This window comes from Vanacampus margaritifer, chromosome 8, assembly GCF_051991255.1.
Source record: "Vanacampus margaritifer isolate UIUO_Vmar chromosome 8, RoL_Vmar_1.0, whole genome shotgun sequence".
In the NCBI taxonomy this organism is placed as follows: domain Eukaryota; kingdom Metazoa; phylum Chordata; class Actinopteri; order Syngnathiformes; family Syngnathidae; genus Vanacampus; species Vanacampus margaritifer.
This window is the reverse complement of record NC_135439.1, coordinates 13,705,925-13,729,226: the sequence shown is the minus strand read 5'-3', so window position 1 is coordinate 13,729,226 and position 23,302 is coordinate 13,705,925. Positions and strand designations below refer to the sequence as shown.

The following is a 23,302-nucleotide window of genomic DNA, read 5'->3' as shown; positions in this document are numbered from 1 at the left end:
GAGAGCAAGAGAGAGTGCGAGAGAGAGAGATACTCATAATATGACTGTAAGGCTACTTTTAGTATACAAAAGGTAATGTTTTGTTGTATACTGAGTGAAGACATCTGGGGTTCAAATCAAAAGATGAGACAAAAGTTGATAATTCTAGTTTTTATTTCATTTAGATGTGTTAAACTCTGGACAGAGCACCTTTTATTTGAAGCCACCCACTTTTCAAGTGAGTAATACACTGCATACAGTACATAGTGCATGTAACGTACCTGGTTGTCAATTCCCAGTGCTTAACTGATCTTTGTCAAGCCACAAGTTAATAAAAGGCATCAATACAACAGTATTTCATATACAGTATGTACACATTTTGTTTACCTTCACCTGGATTCAAAAACATTACAATTTGAGGAAAGGTGAGGTAATGTTTCAAGGCATATTTTTTTTAGGATTTTTAAACCCTGATACTTTGGCCCTATAAATTCAAATGTCTCAATAGATGCAATTGCAGTACAAATACACATATTTTTACAAAAGGCATCTGTCAATTCTTCAGAAAACAGGTGGACAAAGATTGGTCCTGACAGTAAAAAATAATACAAAATAACAGTACAATCTTGTATTGGTCCTGACAGTTAAAAAAAAAAAAAGTAAGATTCAGTACAACCTTAAAAATATACTTTTTCCATCAATTGCCTTCAAAATTATATCTTTTTTAAAAATGTATTTTCTTTCCTGTTCCGATATAACCAATCCATGGCACCACATTCACAAAATGTGCTTATTTTTTTTGTTTGCTTCTAATCATGTCATACAGTGGTCATCCTCATGACGACCTCATGGTTGACCGTAAGATTGTTGGGCCTTAATCTGTTCAGGATGCTCAGAATAGTATTGCTAACATAGAGAGTAATGCAAGACCTTGACCGTCGCCTCGGCTCCTGCCCATTGTCTGGGACTTCGACGGTGTTGCTTTCCTCACCACCTTTGCTGTCGGAACTAGTCAAGTCTTTCGGTTTCTCATAATTCAACACTTTCCACTTCTGGTTCATTATATGCCAGCGCTTTATAATCCGGTAAACAGACGGAGTTTGTAGGATTATAAATCCTGTGCATAAAGAACAAAGGGTAGGGGTGCAGAAAAGAGGGTTAAATACTATTTATTCAATGGAAATCAGGAACTATTTAACTCTTTGACTGCCAGACGTTTTCAGAAACGGGATGTCGCCAGTGCCAGCCGATTTAAGCATTTTGACTGATCTTTCAAGGTCCACAGAAAATGTTGTGTTTGGACTATGGAAACACACAAATACCAAATGAAAGATTGAACTCTCATCTTTCATTAGAAAAAAAAGTTTGTTTCTACCTTATTCCGTTCTTCAGTAATCAACAATAGAAAATGGTTAGTTTCACCGAAATGCTCTGTTTTGAAACAAAAAGCGGAGAAAAAGAGCTTTTTGTGAAACGATGTTATTTCATGCACTCTAGTGAATTCTACACTTCTTTTTGTCCATGAATGATGCCACAAACACCTAAATAGTGCTTTACTTCTGTAATACACCACCACCAACAATGAAAAAGTGTTTTTAGATTGCAAAATACGTTTATTTCCATTCAACAGTGTAACAATTTGACAAAACAATTTCGCAAACTATTTACAAATGTGTGCAACTGTGGTACTATTTACAATTATGTGGATGTTTCAAATACAGTTTTTCTTTTTGTAACACTGCCCTGCGTGCAAGGGGACGGAGCAGGATTTGCACAACAGATACGTTTCACTTCGATTGTCCGTTTCGCGTGCAGACGTTACACTTTCTTGACGGCCTTTTTTTCCGGGGAATAGCAAGTAGCAGACTGTACCCACTCCTCCGATGAATATGCATTGGACTCGGGGCACTCTTCGTCGTCCGATTGAACGTCCGCCTGAGCGTGCTCGGTTGTGCTCCGCGTTTTCCGGTGTTAGCATCGCTAGCCCGTGAACCTTTATGACGTCGTCATAGCCGCCACATCAGCGCTTCCAACTTCGGCGTCAACCTCGGAGTCACCATCATCATCATCGATGATGATCATCGTCGTCATCAATGTGCTCTTTAGTGTTGGTCGATGCCTTTCGTCTTTGAAAAAAATTCCCAAGTGTGAGCTGCTTGCAACCGGTCGCCATTGTTCGCTTCTTCAGCCATCTAGCTCCGCCTTACGTCTTCTACTGCCGCGTCAATGCTTCCAACCTCGGAGTCACCATCATCATCATCGATGATGATCATCGTCGTCATCAACATGCTCTTTAGCGTTGGTCGATGCCTTTCGTCTTTGAAAAAAATTCTCAAGCGTGAGCTGCTTGCAACCGGTCGCCATGGTCTCTTCCCTTCCCCAGCCATTGTCCCCTCAACACTCTAGCTCCGCCTCACGTCTTCTACTGACGCCTACCCAATCTTGTCAAAAGAGAGTCATTGCTGCCATCTAGGGGCCAAAAATAGTCATTAGGCTAACTAGATCTGCTTAAAACTTTCACCACAGCTGGCCAAGGCTTTCCTCCACCCGTTTCCCCCCCCCAAAAAAAATAATAATTGGAGAACGTCTTTTAACGTCCTTGGCGGCCCTCCGTAGGTTTTTACTAAACGTCATTTAACGTTTTTGGCAGTCAAAGAGTTAAAGTAGTCAAAAGGAACTGTTAAGGAGAGTTAGGTGCAGAAAATGTGGTGCTCAAATTGTTAAATATTCAAAAGAAAGTAAAGAATTCACAAAGATTTACCATGAAACTGAATGAATGCTGATTTGCTGAATGGCTAAAACTGAGCGCAACAAATCTGATGGCAACAGCTGTCTGATGGACAAAACAGGGTCCATCATATAGAGTACTATCAAAGCACAACCTTTTCATAAAGTCATACTTTACCCAATTGCAATCATAACTGCTGATATGTGAACCGGTCATGACAGTATCTGTTGTCGTACCTGTACAAAAGACGTCCATGAAGACGTATAAGCCGTATAATATCTGACCGATATAATTCTGACGCGGGAATTCGGCAAAGAGGGTGGCAATGGACCACGTAGCGCAACCCAAAAAGACAGAGCCCAGGATGATGGCTGAAATCTGTCCCTTTTCAGTCAAGTTCAGGGAAATGGATTGCCACTGCAGAAACAGACAAGACACACAGATGAGGTCAATATCACTTTAAATTTGGGTGTCACTGTGAACATGATAATGCAGAATACCAAAACAGAGGTTTTTGTACAAATGGCCAAATAGTTGAACACATACCACTAGTACAATGACAAGTTTTTCAACATGAGTTTCCTTAGTTCTTTTCATTGGATGTACGTGATATTGCTATGTCCCCCAAACTGCCCTGTTTGCTATGTTAAGTGAGTAAATGATACTAAATCTAAACATTTTTACAATCTTTAACTCATTCACTGCCATTGACGGCTATAGACGTCAAAAAATCATTTGGACTATTTCTATTAGTTTAACATTTTTTCTTCTTTTGTTAACAAGAGTATAAAAAACTATTTTTTATTGTACATTTAGAACAGATATAAAATGTGTGATTAATTGTGAGTTAATTAGTGATTAATTACGATTAAAAATTGTAATCGCCTGACGCCCCGAATTTTTAATAATCTTTCGTGTCGTGTCAGGCAATTACAATTTTTAATTGTAATTAATCGCATGACTTCAATAGTTAACTCACAATTAATCACACATTTTATATCTGTATTTCTAAAAAAAATCTAGGTTTTCATACTCTTGTTAACAAAAGTGGGGGGAAAAAATGTAAACTAATGGAAATAGTCCAAATGAATTTTTGGCGTCTACTGTATAGCCGTCAATGGCAGTGAATGAGTTAATTGTTCATAAAAAATCTTTGATAAAGTTTGATGTTTTCAGTGATATTTATGATCAGCATTTTGTTTCTTCAATGGAGACTTAAACAGTGGCTAGTTGGAAAATATTCTTATTTCACAATTTTCATGAATGTCAAGTTTAACGTTCACTCTATCATAGTGAATATTGCTATAAAAGCCTTTTTTAAATTTCAAATATTTTTTTTAAATAGCAGTCATCTTGCTAACTGAATCATGTTGCTAGGTGAAGGCCCAACATGCGCTCAATTACGTTAATCAACAATATCCACTGTAATATTAGTCAATTTGTAAAGAATAACATACATGCCTGTGTGTATTGTCTTCATGTATTGCTTGGCCATTGGTGTTCTAATTATCTGAAAAACTGAATATCAATCGTCAGTATGTTTGTATGTGACCAGTAAATACAAAAACCTAAATCTGACACATTTCGTTTTGCAGTGTTGACCAGGCGGTGATAGCGATCAGTTATGTAAATAATGTTGACACAAGACAGCAAACAGTGGAGGACGTTCAGCATTTCATGTTCATTCATGTAGCAATACTGTCGACCCATCAAAAGACTAATCCACCCTTCAGGATCTGTATAAATGATGTAGAAAACAAATGAAGATCAACTTGTATAAGGGTCACTGTACTGTATATCACATTGGTGATGTCAGTGATTCTCAAGATCTTTTTGATTACCTTACCGTGGAGACCCTGTCTTGGTTGCACAAGTGTGCACACCCTCATAAAGGTGTTCTTATGCTTTGGAATTTTCATTGTAGCTGCCAAATGACTCATTTTCAGAAGTAGATCGATAAATGGGTGTTCTGAGATCAATTTTTGTTTTTTTATATAGTACTTTTTTCACATGTCCACTTAGTGGCTACTTTTTTTAGGGGGAGGTTGTTGACCTAAAAAAAATGGGAGACATTATGGTACCTGCAGTGGGTTCTTGGTGCCAATGGAAAAGGCTTGGTACATACAGCAGCAGAGCTCACAGCTCAAGGAGCCTGTTTCCCCAATCCAGCGGACAAGGCAAGACTGATGAGAGTAGCGGACGGAGCCATCACAGCGGCAGGGGCTCAACAGCTCACCCTGCAGAATACAAAGAGCACCTACATGAAGTCGGAGATGATTTTTGTGTCAGTCTTGGAGGAAGCGAATAGGGTGTTAAAATAGATAGCATTAATGTACACACTTGAATACTGACCTCCATTCATTGGTTATGCAAAATGATGACATTCAAATATTACATTGTCAAGCCTGACAATCATTTGAATCAGGTGTGTTGGAGGAAAACTTCTACAAGATCTAGGTTAGTGGCCCCCGGGGACCGGATTTGGACTTCTTGTCTATACTGTGCACACCCACTGCCCTATTGAGTTTAAGAAGAGTAAATGGTGATGGATGGATGACTGTCTAGGGATGCCTTGTGAAACCATGCTGCCTCCTACAGGTCAGTCTTATTACACACAAGCCGATTATTTCTACTTCATGTGTGGGGGTCTAAAGTTAAAAAACAAAATCCATTGTGTATCCCGGTTTACACTCAACAGCTTTCATGTATTAAATGTCATTGGAAATTTAGGGCAAATCAGGGCTTGATCGTTGTGTGCGTGTCTGCACTGATTTGTCATTCAAAATGTAGCCTATTAGTAAGCAGACGTGCTTATATTGTCCAGTTGTCATTTGTATTTGTATTGTAATTGTATTGTAATTTAGGTAGATATAACCTATAAGGAGTGCCAAAATAAAAAAAAATACTAAAAGTGAAAATAAAAATATGAAAATGTAAAAAAATATAATCCAAAATTTAAATACAAAAAAAGAACACTTAGGACGGCCCCCTCATTTTAACATTTCATGATGCATTTCATGCTGATAGCGTCTGCAGCCTGAAATAAATAGCAGCAGAGCATTTTTATGTATGGATTGATATTTAATTATTTATATATGTATTAAGAGTTAGGGTAAATGGTTAGGGTTAGTTAGGGTTAATATATTCACTTGAATTAAATTAATCCAAAGTGAATATATTAAGTTCAATTAATTATGAGTTCATTAAACTTAATATATTCACTTTGGATTAATTCTGGATTAATTTAATTAACAGATTACAAATTGAAGCAATTTTTTTTAAATTGGTCAACAATTCAATTTGTAATCTTAAATTGCTTCAATAATTCTCTTTTTAGAGTGCATCCTCATCAATAGGAACATTGTCAAAAGGACATGCCATGTTCGTAGAAAAAAAGCGGATTTTTAATACAGTCGAGGCCTATTGACTTTTTTCTTTTCTTTTTTTAAATAACAGACGACCGAACTATGTAACGCCAAAACTCGCCAACTGACTGATGAATGAGGAAATCTAATTTTGTGTGTGGCTGAAAGGAGGAGGGTTCATTGTGGTGGTACAGACCAGGATAGGTTCATAGAGTCTGTTACTATGGTAACTGAACGAGAGCTTAAGTGACCTCTCTTTATGACTCTTTAGTTTGAGTTACCTCGCTTCCTGAAACGGAAAACTCAATTTCCCGCATTTCAGGGTTAACAGAAAACCTGCTTTGTGAAACGGACCCCAGGAAGCCATGATCTGGCAACAGGTGGGTTACGCGTACAGATTTATTGTACCTTTCTGCCATCTAGTGGAAGAGCATGTAATTGTTCTGTCACTATAGACACCACAGCTGTATATATATATATATATATATATATATATATATATATATATAGCCTACAGTACTGTAGTCTCCAACAAGTCCTCCCTACAAGTCCTCAAAAAGAACACATTGAAGCGTACCTTGTCTGGGCCCTGGAAACAGATCCGGCACTGCGGGGTGCGCATTCCACTTTCTGCAATACTGTGGAAGGATACAGCGTCCTCCTGCAGAGCTTTATCACCTGGCTCCTGGTCATCCTCCTGCTCCTCCTCCTTGTCGTCCTCCCGACGGAAGCGGGTGAGCGACGGCCAAGAACCGCCTCCGATGACCCCCGTCATGCTGGAGCCGGTGTCGGGCCTCAGCTCCTGCTTAATTCGGAGCACAATGACTGTTATTAGTCACCTGTCATTCTCTTGCCGACACGCTCGAGCGTGAGCTCGGCCTTGACGTCAGCTGGCAGGTCAGCGAGCAGCCAAGTGCAACGTCGAGCAGCCAGCAGGGGAGCATCGCTTTAAAAAAATATTTTGTTTGTTTGTTTGTTTTTAACCGAATCCACAATTTAGCTTGGATTTTGGTGGGAAATATTTTCGTCGCGCATCCATCTATCCAACACTGTACTGCCTCCTCTTCGTCAGAGTATGAGCATAATTATTATCCATGTTTACATACTCTTGTTGAGATCGTCCCGTTTCCACTACACAAAACTGTAGTCAAAACTTGATCCACTTTTAATCGCCTGCTTCTGTCCGACGTGGCATTTTTGATATAGTGACAAAGATGACGTGTGTGTTCATCGTGTTTTATTACGGTGACATAATTGGCGTAATGACATAAATGACGTAATGAACAACAATCGCAACTAATTCGATATGCAAGGAGACACAAGGTATACGTCATCTTTCAATGTTTTTGTTTGCTTCCAACATGTGGTGGGATGTTTTTGTTTACAGTATAAATAGGGTGGTGTGCACTGGATGTAAAAACTACTGCAGACAGGCTGTTAAAATGGCATTTGTTTGTTTAATTGGTGATATAAAGAAAATAATAATAATGTTTTCAGATTGCAACGTAGTGTGAACAACTTAATTTAAAAACAGTGAAATATTTTAGGATAATTCAGTGCTGCTTATAGAGCCCCACTGGGCACAAACCTTAACCCCACAAACATTTTCACGTTCACATTCACACCTATGGGCAATCTATGCACGTTTTTTTGGAATGTATGGTAAAAACCCAAAGTTCCTGTTTAAAAACCCATGTGAGCATGGGAAGAGCATGCAAACTCCAAAGACATTCCCAAAAATTCAAAACCAGATCTCCTCATCAATGTGAACCAGATATCCTAAAATTTGTTTTCTGAAGCTGAGCCATGAATGGTCATTTCCTGTGTCCTGCGCAACTGTGATGTCATTTTCAGTCGACAGCCTTTTGGTAAAATGGTTGCCCCCTGAGATGGATAAAAACGGGTGGATTTTGCTGCTTAATTTATATTTCACAAATTCAAGATTTATCGCAATACAATGTTTAGACTAGTGGGGGCGCATAGAACATAAATACTTTTTTTTTTTTGACTTACGTTTTAAGGTCTTGAGTGGAAAAAAAGGGTAAGCCGGGTTGTTTGTTGATGCACTCTGATGTCATGTTGATGAATGAAATCAGATTGCATCTACCACACATTAGCGTAAAGTGCAGTTGTTGTTTTTTACACCACCTGCGCCACAACAAAGACCTGGTTTAACTATAGTCTAAAGTCTAGTCTACCTCCTGTCACCAAATTGGCAGGTGTGCCAGGGGGGGTGTAATAGAAAACGCCTTTGGTCCACAGTGTAAGAAAAATATAGCAAAACAGGAAATACCGGTACCCAGAATTGGACATTCTTCCTTAACTGATCAAGCCAAAACACTGGCCAAGGAGGCACAAAGTACAGACTTTGCCTGATATGTGACAACAATCTTGCCTTGAGGGGAAGGTAGCCACTGTCTCTTACAAAGAAAAAACTAAAACCTGCAAAATTGTTTTTGAAAAGGATGTGGATTTTTTTTTTTTTTATTGGCCTGGTGTTGTCATGTTTTGGTTCTGTGTGGTTGGGTTTTTGTTTAGTTTTGGGTGTTCAGGTTCTTTGTTGTCTGAGCCTGTGTCCAAATTCACAAGGCCTCCGAAGGCCGGATTTGTCGGCTGCATGACGTCACTCCCGACGCGACGGACAGCACGCACGGATTTATGAATGATTTACACTTAAATGGATGGTCGGTCAATGTGCTACTGACAAGCGGTATTGACAATCCATTTATAAGTAAGTCCGTGCGTGCTGTTGTGTTTTTGGGAACCGGTCTCTGGCTTCACAGTCTAGCTTTTCCTTGTAAAATGCCGCCAGTTTCTTACATTTTAACAATTTTTGACTGGCCACACAGCCTTTCCAGCAAGCCTTTGCTTATATTCTCGCAAGACATGTCTACCCATACTCACAATGCAAAGCGGTGTATGTACTAGCCCTATTAGAAAGAATTGTCTGTCCCGTCCTGGCCAATTGGCAGTTACTGTGTTATGTGTACCATCAAAAATCATGATTTATTCTCTGTGAAGTGTCAAACAGCTTCTGCCACCTCACATGATGTCAATTAGTGCCACTATCACAAGCCACTTTAGTGGGTGGGAGCCCAGTAAAGTGATCAACCCACAGGATGTGATCATTAAGTTGTTAAACTGCAATATTTTCAAGATAAAGGGGGATATAAGACTCTCAGGGTCGATTATTGTGGGCCACTTTATGTAGTAGCTGCATGATACCGAAAGCATCAATTATGAATATGAATATATTATCTGCTGTACTAAATCTATACCAGGGTTATAATAGATTGGGATTGTTTATCATAGTTAGTTTTTATTTTATTTTGACCATTGCTTTTTAAATTCGTTTTTTTTCCCTTTCTTTTTTTGGAGCAGGTTCTTTATAGTTTTTATTAATTTTATTTTATTTTTTTAAAGTTTCATTTTAGTTTTTTCCCAGTTATTATTTGTAGTGTTTGTAAAGTGCAAGACAAAAAAAATGTCATTAAGAATTGTGTAATCAAGTAAACTACAATTCTCAAACGGCTGTTTGACCTTTTTTCTTTCATATGGACATACAGCAATACCAAAACAAGTACATCTAAAATGAACTTTGAAAGCTCATGTATGATTTTAATTGACAAAGGTGAAAACAAAATACATTTTGTCTATTATTAGCACTTAAATTATACATTATATTTTATATATTATATTTTGCTTTTGAAATTCAGTTTAATTAGTTTTTAGAGCAGGTTCCTTACAGTTTTAATTCATTTTAATTAAAAAAAAAGTTTCATTTTAGTTTTTTTTTAATAGTGATAAGTTTTAGTTATATATATACATATATATATATATATATATATATATATATATATATATATATATATATATATATATATATATATATATATATATATGTATATGCAGTATTTGTCAAGTGCAAGACAAAAAAAGTCATTAAGCATTGTGTAATCAAGTAAGCTAGTAAAACTACAATTCTCAAACAACTGTTTGACCTTCTTTCTTTCATGTGAACATACAGCAATACCGAAATAAATACATCTATAATGAACTCTGAAAGCCCATGCATGATTTTAATTGATAAAGGTGAAAACAAAAGACATTTTCTCCATCATTAGCGCTTTAATTACTTTTATAAACATAAGGTGTAATTTCACGTTTTTTTTAAAGAAATATTTTTATTTATTTTTTGTAAACGAAAATGTTTTTTTCTTGATAATAAATTGTTATAACCTTGGTCTATACTTTGTTAATGTGTAAATATTCTGCCGTCGTGCACACCGCATGCCATGAGTACTGCATATATGTAGCACCGCCCCTGAATAGACTCTCTTGAAGCAACAGGAAACGACAACCCCCCGAAAAGATTGCGAGGAAAAAGAAAGGGTGGGTGGAAGTCGAACAACGTATCGATTGATTGTCTTTCCTCGATCGGGATCCCTGGGCAGGTTGCACAACTAGTTCTGGCCGCCTCCGAACCACTTCTACGTGGCACCGCATCGAAAAGCATGTCCGCTTTGTAAAGTTCCAAAGGAAGCGGACCCGGTTCTGGAGAGAGACTAGGGTAAGACCCCGTGAAGCAGAAGTGTATGACAATTATCTTTCTTTTTCTTTTCTTGTTTCTCTCCGTGCGGGCGACAGACGAAAGGCGTTTACGTGAAGTCCCCCATGTGCAAGTTTTTAACAGAGCTTTTATTGCTTTTGGGGTACGCCACGTCAGAGAAGGTGGAAGTGTGGATGCAACCGCGTGGGTGCTCCTTGCTTTAGTTTTTGTCGCTTAATTAGTAACCACTTTTAATTAACAAAAGACGAAGCAGCACCACGTGTTGCGCCCCCCCCCCCTTCCTGGTTCTCTCTCAGCCTCCGCCCACTGACCCCCCCCCCCCCGTCCGGATGCCTAGATAACTTAATGTTGCTGGAAAATACACCTAAATGTAAATTTGCACCTTCGAACAGTCCCACAATAAACAGGGGTTCGCTTTAAGATGAATGAGTGACGTCAATGTTCAGGTGAATGACCTCAGTGTTGGTAGACTGACATCAGTGTTTTCTCCAGCTGTTTCCCATGCTGGTGTTATTGAGCAATGAAATGTTACAAGCTGATTTAACCACTTGGACCAAAATCACAAGGCAAGATCATGTGGTCAGTTTTGAGGTTCATGGTTTGAAATTCAAATGTGTGTCGAGTTTGCTTGTTCTCACCATGCTTGTGTGGGATCCTCATTTCCAAAAACATACAGTAGCGTAGTTGGATGAATGAATAGTTTTGTTTCGGCTGTATATACAACACAGAAAAGAAAACACAAACATCCGTTGAACAAAACAATTAACCAGAAAAAGGTTAATTCAAGTGAAAGTCAACCCCAATTTTTTTCCTTAACATTATGTTCTTTGCAGCCCCACTAGTCTAAATACGGTATTCTGGTTAATATTGCATTAGTGGAATATGAGTAGAGCAGCAAAATCCAGCAGTTTTTAATCAATATCAGAATAATTTTGCCACTCGCTGTCGAGTGAAGATGACATCACAGTTACTCAGGTCGTAGGTAACAACCAATCACATCTCACCTGTTTTCTGAAACTGAGCTGTAATTGGCTGATGTAATTTTCACGCAAAATGGCCGCCCCCTGAGATGGATAAAAACGGCTGGATTTTGCCGCTTAACTCCTATTCCATAAATGTAATATTATTTAGAATGTCATGTTTTGACTAGTGAGGTCACATATAACATATTATTCTCAATAAAAGTTTGATTTCATCTTTGAAGCACCAGGCTTTTTATTGCCTATCCTATAAAGTCCCATGAGTCACATAAAATCACAACATAACAAAATAAATAACTACTACATGTATTTAATATTATTGTAATCCACTGCAGCATGATGCCGTTTGAACATTCACACTTTCACATACATACAATACACACAATTCTAATTCCTAATTTCTAGTACAAGAAGGTGGCCGGACCGGCTGATACCGTCACGAGGACCGATACCTTAAAATAAGGCTAGTATCGGTACTCGCCCATCCCTAGTAGAGTTTAAGTTTTTCACTTTAGCAATATGAACAGTTTGAATAGTTGATGATTTCATGATTCAGAAGAATTCACCGAATCAAATTTATCTACCAGTAATTGGCATGTGACATTTGCTAATATAAAATGGCTGCTTTGTCTCAGTAAACCTTGGGAAACACTGCAGTAGATAATCACTAGTTTAGTTTCATACGGAAATGTCAGAGTTGAAGCAATAATACATTACATCAGGGTTCGCTTCAGACAATGACTCGGCTTTCTTGGCATACAGTAAAATGTGCTGTGGCAGCATGAAGCATCACTTTGCATCACTTATCTTTCTTATTCACAACAATGTGATGTACTGTACTTTGGCTTTTATTAATGAGCTGTTGAAAGTGGTCTGGCACCGTAAAAAAATATTTTGACCCTTCATTATTCATTACTAGGGGTGTGCCAAAAAATTGATTCTCATTTAGTAAGATTCAGAATCGATTTTAAATGTCCCAAAATCAGTTTTATGTAAATTATTTTATACTGTCTTGCCCTTGTTTGTGTGTGCTTTTATTGAGAGTACTGTTCATGTTGTACACGATTTGGCCACTTGGGGGCAGTGTGGTTCCATGCGTTCTGATACACTTAAGTTGTAGCCACATTTGAGAGTAGAAGGAAAAATCAATCAAGTTATGCCAATAAAAGTTTTTTTTTTTGCAGCGTAGGAAGAGCATATGCCGGTGAGCAATGTTAACTTGCTTCTCCAAACATTCCTGAAGCGTTTTGGATGAATAGCCATTCTTTTGAGTGATAAAAGTGCCGCGAGTAGCGCACTAATTAGCATTAGCCAGTCAGACTACAGTAGATCATGACGATTCTTTGTAATCTATAAATTAAAGCAAAAATCATTGCCAATCAAATCATTTTGAACAAAAAAAATCGTTTCGAATTGAAAATCGATTCTGAATCGAATCGCAGACCCAAAAATCGAATTGTGAGACAGTCAAAGATTCCCACCCCTATTTATTACCACATATAAGCACATGATAATTATTTGTTATTGTGCACATTTGGTTGTAATAAAGACTAGAATTGAGGCCAAATTGCTCCTAGCGAGGCTTGATTGATCCCAATGTTGCAAAATATGTAAGGCTGTCAAAATTAAAGCGACTGATGAAGCAACGGCCTCTCACCACTGGTGTGTGAATGGTTGAATGCGAGGCATTGTAAAGCGCTTTGGGCACCATATGGTGTAGTAAAAGCGCTACATAAAAAGCAGTCTATTTCCCAGCATTTACCATTTAACCTCCCAAAACCGAAGATACATTCCGATGCTGTCAAACAACAGGCATTTAAGAGTGTTAAAAGAGTTTGAAAGTCAGCGAGAGGGACGCACTACAAAAGGCAGTCGATTCATTGCCTAAAGTGTTTGGCTTTGCAAGTGCTTCTCTTCATTTGTCGCCGCACTTCAATCACTCTCCCCTGCAGAAACAATCCAAGCTGCAGCTCATTTCTCCCCCTTGAACAAGCTCTGACCCAGCAGGGCTTGGAGGCACCATCAAAGTCACAAAAACACACACACACACACCTCTCGATAGCATTAGTTTATCCAAAAAGATTAAGCCTCTCAGGTAATAATTGATCTAGAGCACAGTTGAAAAGTTGAAAAAGAGAGGAAGAAAAGCCTAATATTGTCAAAGGCTTGTCTTTCGTTAACCAACTTTTTTATTTAAAAATACGAATGCCTTTTAAAATATGCCTTTGATATGCACTCCTGGAATGTTAACAAACCCACTGATACACTTCACCCTACTTATTCACATTCTACAAGACATTTTACTGCACTCTTGTAGCCTGTGATTTTTCGTGCATGTTGTATGTTCTTTTTTGCAGCCATAAAAGCAAAAGTTATGATTATATTATATCTTATATTATAATTATATTTGATCTATTTCATCAAAAATTCATTTGAACTATTTATATTAGTTTCATTTTTTTTACCACTTTTGTTAACAAGAGTATGAAAGCCTAGAGAAAAAAATATTGTACATTTAGAACAGATATAAAATTTGTGATTAATTGTGAGTTAACTAGTGAAGTCATGCGATTAATTACGAAAAAATGTACGCCCCTAATTTTTAATAATCTTTTCTTTTTTTTTTTAAAAAAAAAGGAAAAGATTATTTAAAATTAGGGGTGTCAGGCGATAATTAATTGCATGATTTCACTAGTTAACTCATGATTAATCACAAGTGTTATATCTGTTCTAAATGTACAATACAATTTTTTTTTAGGTTTTCATACTCTTGTTAATAAAAGTGGGACAAAAATGTTAAACTAATAGAAATAGTTCAAATGATTTTTTTTTACGTCTATAGCCGTCAATGGCAGTGAATGAGTTAATTTCTTTTCACTGCGCTGTGACAAAACTGAAAAAGAAATATGTCTTCTGACAATAAGAAAGCTGTATATCTCCCCTCTATTTTTGATAAGTATTTGATAGACTTTTATCCATTTGTGGGGACTGTTCCAAGGATGTTTCAGTAATATTTAGTAAAAATTTGCATATGTATGATATAATTAAAAATAGGATAGCTACATGGAGATAAAGATAGGTATTAAAATTAATTAAAAATGATCCTTCCATCAATACATTTTAATATTTAGTTTTTTGGCTTCTCACAAAGTTGAAAAAAACCCCCCCTCATAATCGAAGAAAAATGACTAATGTGTGGAACAGCACGTGTGTGTTTGCAAGTTCCTACATTGTGAAAGCACCCTGAATGCACCGTGTTGCTTGCAGGGTGACGTGTATGTTATTTTGCCTTCCTCAAGCAAACTTTAAGCTGTTTAATGACACCCCACTTGGAGTTTACAGTAAAATTAAACACACACAAAAGTAATTACACATGTTGTGTATTTAAATACAAGGCATACTTGGTTTTCTAAACATCAGCAGTGTTAATGCTAGCATTCGATGTAAAATCCTATTGACATGCTAATAGAAAATTAGCATCAAGTTCCAGGAGGGATTTTCCTTCAAATAACAAATATTCACACACAAATGATGTAGTAACACACACAGACAGGTAATATAACAGTACACCTCGGCATTGTTCTTCCTAATCTGTGAAAAAAATGTTATATTAATCAACTTTCTTCTTCTACTTTTCTTATGTATGGTGCCACTCTGCCCCTAAGAAGCTGGAGGTGCGCACAGCACGCACAACCTCTATTTATCTTTGTGTTTATTTATTTATTAGATTATTATTGTTTTATTGTTTTTTTGTATTTCTATTTGGTCATATTTATTTTTGTATTTTATTTATTTGTATTATTATTATTATGTGGGGCGCGTGACGGCTCCAAGTCAAAAATGTGTGTGCGCTCTAAAAGTGACATTGACATATTTTTAGATTATGGTTAACTTCCACATTTCTTGACCGATTCCAGTCATTTAAATTTTAAACTGTTCAGCTCATTTACATTTTTTGAAATACATTTTCAGGGACAGTGAGATACTTTTAGTTGATGTTCATTATGGTTAACTTCCACATTTCTTGACCGATTCCAGTGGTTTAAATTTTAAACTGTTCAGCTCATTACCAAAGAGTCAGCAGTCCCATTCAAAATTTCCGCGGGAATTTTTCTAGTTATTATAATTTGATAATAATAATTGAATAATAATAATAATTGAATTTGGTACTTATCTATTTTCTGGGTCTTTCAAATTGTATGTAAAGTTGAGTTTTGGTAGTTGAATAAATTCTAGTAAGTTTTGAAATCGTTCTTTCAATGTCAATCAAAAATAATTGTGATCATCATGTTTGTTTCCCATAATCATCCAGCCCTAGGTAAAGCTTCACCCAGAGCTAGAATACCTTAAGGATCCGAGGGAACCAGATCTAAAAATAGACATTCACAAATGTTTAAGCCTCAGCTCTCTGTGCTCTCCGGTTGTTCTTGTACGATAATGTAATGTCATCTCTATTTCTCTTTCAGTGTGAAACCGGTCATGGCCCACGGCACCAGCATCCAGTATGAGCGAGTGGCGGAGATCGGCGGCGGCGCTTACGGGACTGTGTATAAAGCCCGTGATATGGAGAGTGGGAGGTTTGTGGCTCTAAAAAGCGTGCGGGTCCAGACAGACCATAATGGCCTCCCCATCTCCACGGTCAGAGAGGTGGCTCTGTTAAAGCGACTGGAGCAGTTTGACCACCCCAATGTGGTCAGGTAAGACATTGGTGCACATTGTGTGCGGGTTCTTGTGAGCACACCCTCAAACATCGTCCTCCTGACCATTCTAGGCTTATGGATGTATGTGCCACCCAGAGGTCCGAGCAGGAGACTAAAGTCACTTTAGTCTTTGAACATGTGGATCAAGATCTCAAGACGTACTTGGAGAAAGCGCCAGCTCCGGGGTTGGCAACTGAACGCATCAAAGTGAGCACGTTCTTGAAACCAAAATATTGAGATCATCTTTTGTTGTATTTAAAGTAACTCAACTATTTTGAGTGCGATGTATGTAGTTGGACACATAAATGATGGCTTCAAGCTGCTGATTGTGATTGCTTCCATAGACTCACAACATCCTAAACTCTATGAAAATATTTTAGTTGGAGGCATTCCTGTAATCCCGTGCATAAAAGACACTTTAAGTAAAATTGGCACTACTCACCCCACTCTCCCCTATGTTTAAACCAACATGGCTTGGTCTTGCAAATGTTTGCTAGCCTAATGCTAACACATAATGCTAAACTCCATTATCAGGCTTAACACCAATGTTGTTGTATAAAGCTCAATTAAAATAATGAATATTCAAACACAGATGGCCCAACGACATTCACAGCAAGATGATATAGCAAATGTATTCTTATTTGTGAAGAATAACTGTGACAGTTATATTACAGCCTGTATTCCGCCGTGTTCTTTGTATCTTTTCATCAAATCTACTTTGAGTTATCTGCTCACAAAAGAACCTCCCGGATGTTTGTCTGACATTTGTCTCATATTCACTGAAAGTCTGTTTTTTGTGTGTTTCTGATCAATGTTTAATTGTGTGCGTAAGACGTGCTATATCTGGGTGAAACTAATGCCATATTCAGTTCAATGTTTTTGAACAGTGATTAAAATAAAACACATTCTCTGAATACCTCTGTGAGCATTATTGTAAGCCAGAACTACTGTTTTGACTATCTTTCGTTTCTGTAGGTACCCTTACAACTTTGTAGTTTCTAATGACATATATCTGCTTGTTTTTGTGCAGGACTTGATGAAACAACTGCTGTGCGGTCTGGCATTCCTGCACTCAAACCGTGTGATGCACAGAGACCTGAAACCAGAGAATATTTTGGTAACCAGCCAGGGTCAGGTGAAGCTGGCTGACTTTGGACTGGCGCGCATGTTCAGCTGCCACATGGCCCTCACTCCTGTGGTAGGAACCAGCTGAATTGATGTATTTATTACAGTTACACATTGGAATGGGCCGATTAACAAGTCAGTAACTGCTAATACTGGCTGTCACTGGTAAGGGTGCGGGGACGTCTAAGCAGAGCAATATGATTGGCTGCTTGCGGAGTTCAGTAAACGAGCCACCTCTTTGAAGTTAATTGTCTCCAATTTACCCCCCCCCCCCCCCCCCCGCATAATTCTTGGGGAGCAGAGAGGGGAGGGTGAGCAGTTACGCAAAGCAGGAGGAGGGAGCTTTGATTTGCATTGTCCTTAACTCATTTGCTCCCAAAAATGTATAAATGTGTTCTATTTTAAATTTTACCAGGCTCCCAAAGATGTATTTATATGTTTTTTTTAATGCTAGAGCATACAGAAGGCTTTGATGCAGCCTCTGAACTGAAGAGGAACGCTTTAAGAATTGTAGTTATTACAAACACGGCCAGCAGGTGGCAACAGAGTATAAGAGATCAACCAGGGCCATTTTGAAACAATCCATTTTCCCCACTGTTTTAAACAGATTTGTGAATAATGATGAAACCTAGCTATATTCTAATGCTAATTGCTGCAAAACAGATACAAATATATTTTTTCCTCATGAAAGAAGAGACTCTAATCTTTCTTTTGGTAGGTTCCATGTTTTTATAGCAATAGAACACAATATTCTGTAGGCCTTGCAATATCCGTCAAAATCCAGTAAACCAGCCCGCAGCGAAGAGGGTTGCTTCAGTGAAAATGGCTGGGAGTTAATGAGTTAAAAAATAATTAAGGGAAGATATTTAGCCCAACATGAGGAGCCCAGGGGTCTGTTCTAAAAAATAGCTCACCAGTAATGGGACACTGTGACTTACTAAGAACAATGAAAACAGAAGAAGTATGTTAACATTTATTTACTTATTTATTTATTTACTTATGTATTTATTTATTTATCTATTTTGTTTATTTAAACATGGTTCTTCTGTACCAAATATTCTATATTTTGTTTAAAAATCAAATAGATTGTGTTCAATGGGGGATAAAAATGCATTTTTATTTGCCCAGATATTTCAAAGAAGGTAATAGCTTTAATTTTAATACATTGATATTTTTGCTCACGGTTATCATACCTTCAGAATCGGGCCATGCCTAGTTACACATTAGATGGATATTTCCAGTGTACATTTTTACAAAGTAAGCCTATAGTTTTTTTTTGTTTTTTCTTGCTGCTTGTTGCCACATGCGACTCTCTAAGGTGGTGACACTGTGGTATCGGCCTCCTGAGGTTTTGCTACAATCGAGCTACGCGACACCTGTGGACATCTGGAGCGCCGGCTGCATCTTTGCGGAAATGTTCAAACGCAAGTGAGTCAGCAGAAATGCTAATCGGACTAAATGACAGTGGTTGTGGCGTCAATATAATTCGAGGCCCTGAGTTGGGAGAAGTCAAATAAGGTCATCAAAATATTAGGAACACCTTATTTTATTGGTGTAGTGCAGTTCTACATATGTCAGTGTCATTCAAAATTGAACTGAAGTTAAGGCTAACTTTTTAATACAGCTATTTGGTCAAATTATGACTTTACTATTGGATGTATGTTCCATTCATAATCTAAAAGCAGGAAGCAATTATCATTCTCATCCATAAACTGTTATTTCTTTTAGACCCTTATTCTGTGGAGAATCCGAAGTGGACCAACTTGGGAAAATCTTTGAGTGAGTCACGCATTCATTCTGAGTTACCTCAGCGTGTGATGATTCCCATTTCACTGAAATCGAATGTGTCATTGCAGAGTGATTGGTCTGCCACCAGAGGAGGAGTGGCCAACTGGTGCTACACTTTCAAGAAAACACTTCCCCGCTTTCTCGGCTCGCCCAATAACTGACTTTGTTCCAGAGATAACTGAGCTGGGGGCGCAACTGCTGCTGGTAAGATGTCAGTGAGCTGCAAGTGAAGTGACAGCCTTTCAGTATGTGGAAAAGAAATGCAAACAAAGACTTCCTGTTGACTAAGAAAACCTCAAAAAAATGCCAGAAATGCACCATGTTGGCATGGAAGTGTTATCTTTACAATTCAACAAAAGCATTTCCAAAAAGGCTGTTGAAATGTGGCAGTTGACATTATGACCTCATGAATAATATAATTATTCGTGAGCAGATCTGTCTTCAAACTTCTGCCTTTGCAAAACTAAGTTTGAGATCATACCCAGGCCTGTCTTTAATGTTTTGATACTCATTAAACTAAACTTTTTGTTTTTTGGTAATTATTTTAGCCAATATTTGTTTTTTGAACTAACCAGTATTTATCTAAATTTCTTTAGGTTGGTTGCTTGAAATTCAAAAATACTTCATTTTATTAAAAAAAAAAAAAGTTTTCTTAAGTTAAAATAACATAACAATATATTAACCCTACCCACTGGGAAATACTTGAATCTTAATGACACAATTATTTGGTTTGAAAAAAGCTTGAGTTCTGGTTAAAACTCAAACTAGGGTGCATTTCCAGGGGCGTATGTAGTCATTTGGGGGGGGCCTATGTAAACCCAGTCACGTGGGGGCCTCCACATCCTCATGTAACTACATGCCAATTTGACAAAAGGTGAGTATGTATGTCTACTTTACACTGGTCAACAACTAATTTTAACCAGAGTTTGCTTTATTTTTGACATATCAGGTTTTTGAGGTATTTTCTTTCTTTTGTTTTTAATCCCTTCAGACCGAGTGGACATGACATATTCGCGTGTCTAAACCAATAAAACGCTTACTGTAATTTGGATGATGTCAACGCCTCTGGTTCATGAATTGGATCTCAACTAACCAATCACAATTGCAAGTTGATTTGCATGATGTTCATGTTAAAAATGTTGCGTATGAGCTTACACGTTACAGCCATATTATCCTGGCGTCCACTATAACAACTAAAAACATGAGATAACCCCCCCCCCAAAAAAAAAATCCATGTTGTTCTTATGTGGGAAAAGAGTCAAAATCAGAAAGAAAGAAAAAATTGCCCAGCAGAAAAAATGCTAGCCTGAAGGGGCTACGTTGACCTATAAAAGTTTGTGCAATACAGATTGACATATTTTTTCAGAACAATTCATTTATGAATATTAATAAATATATTGCTGCTGCTGCTATTATTATTATTATTATTATTATTATTATTATCATCATTAATTATTATAATTATTATGAAAACCTGATGTGAGAAAAAGACATTCCAAATCAGCGCAAAAATAAATAAATTCTAGTTTACATGCATATCTGATTTAAAAAAAAAAAAAAAAAGTTAAAAAATTGTAGCATTATCAGGGGCGGCATGGCTCAGTGGTAGAGTGGTCATCTTCCACCATAATTTGCTCCCTGTTACACGTGGCAGCAGTCAACCATTGGTGTGTGAATATGAGGCAATGTAAAGCGCTGTTTGGGCATCATATGGTGTAGTTGAAGTGCTATATAAAAAGCAGTTCATTTATCATCTGATGTAAGTTACAGGTTGCACGCATAACAGTTTGCATACTGTATGGCCCACTTTGTTGAATTGTTGTGAATAATAGTTATCACCAATGATTTTTTTTAAATATTAGTGTTAATTATCAAAGTGTGAATTTCAGTAAAAAATCTCCTATTTCTTCATGATAAAAAGCCCCTAAAATCCTCTTTGAGAAGTATCTAACAAGTGACTCATCTCAACATTTTACTGTAATTTAGTATTTTTCTTTTCACAGTAATTTACTCTACCCTCCCTCTGTTAATTCTTTTCAAAGCATAATGCCACTCTATTATAAAAAGTAAGTATTTTATCACAGTTCTATGATTCTGGCAAAGCTTTAATTAATGAATACATTTTTATGTCCTTGAAAATGTGTGTTTATGTGATGTAGTAAAAGTTATCCAAAACAACCATGCTCGGAGAACTTGACCCTGATTATTCTTTTTACCGAGAACTTCTCCGAATCTCTTTCGGTTGCCTGGCAACTGGCTTCATCCAGGATGAGAGCAAAACATCCTGTAAGATGGCAGCTATCAATGTTTGCAAAGCGGATTGTAAATCATGTGTTTTCGAACCTGATGGTCAGCTTATTTAAGGCTCACCTTCTCGCATCATTCTCGGCAAGCTGGTGAATAAACAAACATCGCTTTTCAATTGGACTTTTCTAATATCCCGCTCTTCTTTCTTTCAGGAAATGTTAACCTTTGACCCCTGCGATCGAATATCCGCCCTGAATGCACTTGATCATCCGTATTTTCGCAATGAGGAGATATTGACTGAAAGCTGAGCTGCCGCAATAAAACGAAGCAACACGAGAGGTAACAGCCCAACTTTGACAACAAGATTTCACACTCAAAGAGTCCCTCCTGCGCCCTGGGATCTTGTTTTTTTTTTTTATTACTCCAGTATCGAAAATGATTGAAAAAAGGAAACACATTGAAGAGGAGCAAACTAATGGATCACTGCCATGCTTTTCAGAAATGTAAATGTCACACTTATTGATGTCAACATATCATGACTTAATTGTTTGTGCTCTGCCTGTCCCTCAGCATTTAGTTGCAGGCTCCACAAAGTGACAGAATTGACATCTTGGTTGTGAGCAAGCCTTTAGTCAATTGAGAATACACGCCGTGACATCAATCACCCTCAGAGTCATTTTAGAAAAATGTTTGACATTATTAGATGACTGAAGAGCTCGATTTTATTTAGATTCCAGTGTTGTTCTTTTTTATGTGAAAACCGTATGAAATCAGCCTGCACTGCAACCACAAAAGAATAAAAACACATTTTAATCAAAACAACTCAATGACTGAAAGTTTCCTTTTGTGTTATTGTAAAATGTTGTCCAAACTTCTTCTTCTTTTGTCTTTAATGCTTATTATAGAGGACTGCGAGTCAATTGTCTATCAGGTTTAATATACCAAGATGGATGAATACCAGGAAGATTGAGGCCGGTTGACCTCTTAAGTTGTTCTCTTACAAAATAATTACAATATAAATGATCCATTTCAGAGTCAAACTGTCACATCATAAACACTTAATTGATCAGAAACTATTTTAGGTAGAATTTGGCAGTGCCAGTGTTCAGTGTTTACAATTTGTTTGACCAATATTAAATATCAAGCATTTTAGAAATCTTTCCAAATCTGGCTTCAGTTTTAGTAAATTACCATTTTGAACAAGAATGAGGAATTTCAAGCTGAATTAACTGTTTTTCTACCCTAGTTTATACTGCGATTTAGCCAATTGGGCTTTTTGCAAGGAGTCAGAAATTAATTAAGCATAATATTCTTGAGAGGGGACTGATGGAGAACAGAAACAGAGTAAAAGAAAACAGAACAAAAACATTTTTAAAACATTGTTATTTTTGTTACTATATTTGCATCGTTTTGATTATAATTAGTTTTGCTTCATGTCCTCTCATGTTGTTTTGTGTGTTTTTTAAAATTTGTTTAGTGATTTTTATACTTTTAATTCAGTCTTTTTTTCTTTTCTTTTTTTGCTGCACTACTTTTTGTTTTACCTTTTTCTCATCATAAATCATTTACCGTGCCGCCCTGCTTTAAAATGTGCTGAATCTGTTCAATTTTTAGCTCTTATCTTTTTGTCTTTGTCGATCTCGAGAAAACCTATGACGAGTACCCAGAGAGAGGAACTGTGTACTGCATGAGGAACTCTGGAGTGTCAGAGAATAGTACAGGATATGTATGAGGGTAGCACAACAGTGGTGAGGTGTGACGTAGATGCGACAGAGGAGTTTAAGGTGAAGGTGGGAATGCATCAGGGATCAGCTCTAAGC

At 37.3% G+C, this 23,302-nt stretch overlaps 2 protein-coding genes across 2 annotated transcripts; one reads left to right on the top strand and one right to left on the bottom strand.

Moving 5' to 3' along the window:
- Nucleotides 1-166: 166 nt before the first annotated feature.
- On the bottom strand, nt 167-7,016 carry LOC144056574 (E3 ubiquitin-protein ligase MARCHF9-like). The gene is made up of 5 exons (XM_077573505.1): nt 6,927-7,016; nt 6,650-6,877; nt 4,789-4,944; nt 2,944-3,124; nt 167-1,096 (listed from the first exon to the last, which is right to left on the bottom strand). The coding sequence occupies exons 1-5, from the start codon at nt 7,014-7,016 to the stop codon at nt 798-800; spliced, it is 954 nt and encodes a 317-aa protein (XP_077429631.1). The 3' UTR covers nt 167-797.
- A 3,388-nt stretch (nt 7,017-10,404) lies between these two features.
- cdk4 (cyclin dependent kinase 4) lies at nt 10,405-22,304 on the top strand. The gene is made up of 8 exons (XM_077573171.1): nt 10,405-10,642; nt 16,089-16,319; nt 16,394-16,529; nt 17,353-17,520; nt 18,766-18,875; nt 19,176-19,226; nt 19,304-19,439; nt 21,695-22,304. Exons 2-8 carry the CDS (start codon nt 16,102-16,104, stop codon nt 21,788-21,790), a joined length of 915 nt encoding a protein of 304 aa, XP_077429297.1. The 5' UTR covers nt 10,405-10,642; nt 16,089-16,101; the 3' UTR covers nt 21,791-22,304.
- The last annotated feature ends 998 nt before the right edge of the window (nt 22,305-23,302 follow it).